The 5,248-nt window shown below is 53.4% G+C and overlaps 1 protein-coding gene across 1 annotated transcript in view; it reads right to left on the bottom strand.

The window, feature by feature from the left end:
- HNRNPUL1 (heterogeneous nuclear ribonucleoprotein U-like 1) overlaps positions 1–5,248 on the bottom strand; it is a 50,976-nt gene that overhangs the window by 739 nt on the left and 44,989 nt on the right. Inside the window, exons 13-16 of the mRNA XM_011936528.1 lie at positions 4,721–5,005; positions 3,418–3,707; positions 1,812–2,003; positions 624–1,232 (exon numbers count right to left, since the gene is read on the bottom strand). Of these exons, the coding sequence (XP_011791918.1) occupies positions 1,116–1,232; positions 1,812–2,003; positions 3,418–3,707; positions 4,721–5,005 (884 nt within the window). The 3' untranslated portion in view covers positions 624–1,115. The remainder of the gene's footprint in view (positions 1–623; positions 1,233–1,811; positions 2,004–3,417; positions 3,708–4,720; positions 5,006–5,248) is intronic.

Below are 5,248 nucleotides of genomic sequence, written 5' to 3'. Positions count from 1 at the left end.
TGCGCGCGCACCCTGGCAGGGCGGGGGCGCCTGGAGAGTGGGGACCGCGCGGGATGGAGGCAGTCAAGGCATGCTGGCTGCGGCCGGCGCTGGAGGGACCGTTTAGTTCTCAGTACTCCCGGAGCGGACGGGTTCGTTCCATCCCGGTTGGCGATGAAGACATCCTTCTCTGTGTGCTCGCGGCTCCGCGCTGCGTGGCCAGGAAGGGCTAGAGGGAAAATCTGGCCTGGAGACTCGGATTCTGAGACTTTCGGAGCCAGGCCGAGCGTGAGCGGGCTTGGGGGGATTCCCTTCGGACAAGAATTCTAACCTACCCAGTCACTGCTTCTAGGCCCACCCACAGCTCTGTTCAAATTTTATTATAAGAAGCATATTGATTTGGCTACTGGTTTTCCACTACCTCTTCTTCTTCCCAAAACCCAGGAACTCGAAATACTGGAATTCAAACCCCCCTGGCTGATCCATTTAATTCCTTGGGTCTAAAATAGAAATCAGGCCGCCAACTAATAAAAATCGGGCAGCAAAGCTAAACGGAGCTGGTCTTTTTCCCCTCATCATTTTGATCTTATTACAGTTTTTGTTTTGCTTTTTTTTGTGGGGCTTGGTTATTTTGATTTTTAAACTTTTTTTTTTTTTTTAAGTTTTGATTTTTTTTTTTTTTTAATCCTGAAAAGTAGACAGTAAAACAGCTCCTGGGAGAATTTACAACCAACTGCATGAGGGTCTGGGAAGCTGAGGGGTTGGAGCAGGGTTGGGAGAGTGAACAGGAAGGGATTCTCCCCTCAGTCACTGTAGCCTCACTGTATGACCAAGGGAGGCGGGGATTATTTAGTCAAAAAGGAAGAAGGTAGGAAGAACAGGAACTGGAAGGTTGGGGAGGTGGGGACAAACAGAAAATAAAAGGTCATTGTTGCCTGTTTGAATCCAGAGAAAAATGCCAGGCCCTATGGAGGGGAAGGAAGCCCCTTGGAGGGAGGCAGTGGGCTGGAGGGAGGCAGCCCTGGGATGACCCCATCCCCAGCACCACAGGATCTGGCAGGGGCAGAGGAGGGGCAGAGGCAGGCGCTGGTGGAGGAAGCCGGCAGGGGCCTCTGGGAGCCTCTGGGTCACACTGGCTACTGTGTGCTTGTGCCACCCTGTGTGTTCCCGGAGTAGCTCCCGTAGTCGTAGTTCCCGTAGTATGGCGGCCACTGGCCCTGGTTCTGATAGTACTGGTTCCACTGCTGGGCATACTGGGGAAAGAAACCAAGAACACCAAGTTGTCCTGCATCTACCCCACATTTAGCCTCCCCACCAGCCCACTCTCATCTAGGGCAGAGACAGGTGCAGTGACAACAGTTGAACACGGGTCCCCTGGCAGAGAAATCAAGGCACCTCGGGAAGACCTGATGCCACACAGGTAGGCAGTTAGGGACTGAAGCCCAGGTCTCGGCTTATCAACCCAGTGCCTTTTGGGTATAGCTAGATATCATAGTCAAAAGATTTAGTAACAGGTATGGGGGCCTGGGCACCAACCTGCAGCAGGATTTGGAGCCCCCTGGCTATGGTGCTGAAAGAGGACTCTGAGGCCACTGCTCCTTAGGCCAGCCCTTCCCCTTCGCTCGCTGGACTGTGGAGGGGGCTAGGATACCAATTACCTAGCAACCAGTGCAGAAGTGTTGACCAAATGGAATGGCTGCACCAACTGAATGCCAGGCCAAGGCCAGCAGGCTGTCTTTTTAGGGATAACCAGGCACTTGAGTCTGGGAATACACACCCAGGAGGGGCCCATGAAGTCTCTCCATCCAGTTGGCCCCCCGTCTGGCACCTACCTGCTGATACTGGTTATAGCTGGGCTGAGGGTAGGTCTGTGCGGTGGGGGGTGGCGGTGGGGTATAGGGAGCTGGGTTGTAACCGCCGTAGCTCCCATAGTTGTAGGCAGGTGGTGGTGGAGGTGGAGGCGGTGGGGCTGTGTAGCCCTGGCTGTAACCTCCCTGGTTGTAGGGTGGCTGGCTGTAACTCGGCTGGAAAGTGGAGGGAAAAAAGCCAAAGCTCTGTGAAATAGAGGAAATCTGCAGATGTGAAATGCTGGGATGGAAAAAGGGCCTTTTTAAGTGGTTGGCCCACAGGGGCCCTTCCCTTGCCTGGTGGACATTGTTTGTGGGCTGAGAAGGAGGAGAGTCAGCTCCATGCCACGGCAGGGCAGGATGAAGGGCAAGCCCCAGGGCTGTGATCTGGACTCTAACCCCAGCTCTGAGACCCCCCGGGAGCACTTCTTGAAATCCCAGTTTTCTTTTTTATAAAATGAGAATCACAATAGAACAAGAACAATCCCTTTAGCTTGCCCTGAGTATCCAGTAAGATTGTGTGTATAAACCACTGGGCATTCAACAGGTGGTGGTAGTTGTTACTGGAAGATTTGCTGAGAAATAGTAGTGGCAATTTACTAAGTGCTTCCAAAGTACAGGTTGGACCATTAAGTCGTTTGATCTCCATATAGAATCTGGGGGTAGGTCCCACTAGCCCCGTTTTAAAGAGAAAGAAACTGAGGCTCAAGATGATGAAATTTCTGGGCCAAGGTGACACAGCAAAAAGGACCTGCCCCCAGGTTTGCCTAGTCCCAAAGCTAGAGTGCCACCCATTCCTCACAACAAACCTTGGAAGTGAGTTTTACTAACACCTTTATGAGGAAAACGAGGCCCAGAGACGGGAAGCTATATGTCTAAGCTCACAGAAACAGGATGTTGTGAGGCTGGGGGTTTGGATCTGTGCCTGCCCAACTCTCATTCTAGGAAATATTCTAGTTAGACTGGGCCTGGGAACCATCCATTGGTCTCCTGGCAGCTGATTCCAGGCCTGGCATGAGCAAAGTGCTCGGGAAATGGCTGTGAAATGACCGAAGACCTCTCTGGTTTACAGGAGGCTGTGCATACCAGAGCCAGGGCACTGGCTTTCCAAGAACGGGAACTGAGCCTGGAGCTGCTCAGGATTGAAGCTCTCTGTGCAGGGGGCAAGTCCTCGGCAACCTTAGGGCCCTGGTTATTATGTCCAAAAGACAAAGAGGTCAGCCAGCTTGGGCAAGGGTGACTCCAATCGAGTGCTTTCTTGGGGATTCAGTGAAGTTACTGACAGAGCCAAGAATAATGTACTTGCTGGAGGGATCAGTGCTTAGAGCCCATCCCCCTGAGGGTGGTGGGAGAAGAACAGGTTCTGGGAAGGTCTCCATTTACTCCTGGGTTTGGAGGGGATCTAGGAATGTGTAGGGTCCATCTGAGTCAAGATCATGGCCAGGGAGAAAGAAGGGCAGGCTAGAGGTAAGACTGAAGACCAGTAGCTGGGGCATGTGTTGATTTCCCCAGATCCGCCTCCACTTAACTTGCTCAGGTTTAAGAGCACACATGCGATCACTACATACAAACATACACCCCGTTCTCTCACCTGTGGAGGGCTGTAGCTGCTGACGGTGGGGGTGCTGGTATTGGCGCTTGTGCCAGGGATGTTGCTGTTCTTGTTGTAGGTGCTGGCCCCTGGGGGGTTCCGAGCAGGGCTGTAGCTGGGTGGTGGCGGTGGCTGCTGGGGTGGTGGCTGTGGTGGCGGAGGCTGCTGTGGTGGCGGTTGTTGCTGGGGAGCCCGGTTGTAGCTGCCTCTGTTGTTGGAGTTGTTGTTATCCCGGTTGTTGTTACCCCAGCGGTTCTGGCTATAGCCACCACCTCCGCTGCGGTTGAAACCTGCATTGGAGAAATCCAGATGAAATGCGCCATCATTCCCAAATTGCAACCCCAGGGAACTGGGCTGTCTTGGTGACTACTATGAGCTGGTATGGCCAGGCGCAGAGCCAAGAACTCAAGGTGAACAAAGCATGTCCTCTGGGATTCTCTAGACCCCCGGGCATACTCCCGTCCCAGCCCTTATGACAGCTTTGTCTCATCCACTGGACTGCGAGAATGGTGAGGCAGAGACCAGGGCAGTCTTGAGTTTCTGTATCCCAGCATCTCAATAGCTGTTGAATATGCAGGAAGGAGATGCTCAAGGAGAGGAAGCTGGCAGGGCGCAGTGGCTCACGCCTGTAATCCCAGCACTTTGGGAGGCTGAGGCGGGTGGATCACCTGAGGTCAGGAGTTTGAGACCGGCCTGACCAACACGGAGAAATTCCATCTCTACTAAAAATACAAAATTAGCCGGGCATGGCGGTGCTTGTCTATAATCCTAGTTACTCGGGAGGCTGAGGTGGGAGGATTGCTTGAACCCGGGAAGCAGAGGTTGCACTGAGCCAAGATCACGCCATTGCACTCCAGCCTGGGCAACAAGAGCAAAACTCTGTCTCAAAAAAAAGAAAAAAAGAGAGGAAGCTAAGCACCGGGGACATCCATGAATGAGTCACATCTAGTCCTTTTCAGACTTGGCCAAAGATGTAGCCCCCACTTCTAATAGATTTTGATCTAGACCGTATTTCCAAGGAGCTCATGGTCAGATGAGGGAAGGTTCACAAAAATGACAGCACTGTGACAAAATGACAGCACTGTGATATGCAAATGGGCAAAGGGCTTCATAAGCAATGTCCGGGGAGTGGGACAGCGGGAGCGTTTCTGAGGTCTCCGTGTCTGACTTGTTTCAGTTTTCTACCAGAGTTTAACTCACAGCTGGAGCTCAGAAAACTTCAGTTGCTGATTCAATAAGCAGTCAAAGCCCAGCCCCAACCTGGGAACAGAAAGTGGAGAGTACTGTGTGTGAGATGTCTCACCTCCTCGGTAGTTGCCTCCTCCACCGCTGCCTCCCCCTCGGTTCTGGAAGCCGCCACGGTTGCCTCCAGGGGGTCCTCGGTTGTCATAGCGCTGGAAGCCACCGCCACCCCCGCGGCCCCGGAAGCCACCACCACCTCGGTTGTCAAAGCGCTTTTCAGGGGGTGGCCCAGCCTTGCGGCCTTCCTCGTTGTACTGCCTCACGAGCTTGTCTGCTTCCTCCCGCTGCAGCTCAATGAATAGAACCTCATCCAGGAAGTCCCCAACATCTGGCAACGTGAAGTTGGCTAGGAGGAAGGGAGCGCCCCAGAGGGAACAGAAGAAGAGGTCAGTACCTTCTGAAGTCTGGTCCCCTCCACCCAGAAGAGTGGCCTTCCAGAAGGGAGAAGGTGAAGAAAACTGGAGTAGTGAATAAGAAAGAGGCAGACAGAAGGGCTGGCGCGGTGGCTCACACCTGTAATCCCAGCACTTTGGGAGGCCGAGGCGGGTGGATCACCTGAGGTGAGGAGTTCGAGACCAGCCTGGCCAAC

This window comes from Colobus angolensis, unplaced genomic scaffold (assembly GCF_000951035.1).
Source record: "Colobus angolensis palliatus isolate OR3802 unplaced genomic scaffold, Cang.pa_1.0 Scaffold154, whole genome shotgun sequence".
NCBI classification, from domain to species: domain Eukaryota; kingdom Metazoa; phylum Chordata; class Mammalia; order Primates; family Cercopithecidae; genus Colobus; species Colobus angolensis.
Note: the sequence above shows the minus strand (reverse complement) of the source record. Positions and strands in the feature narration are given on the sequence as shown.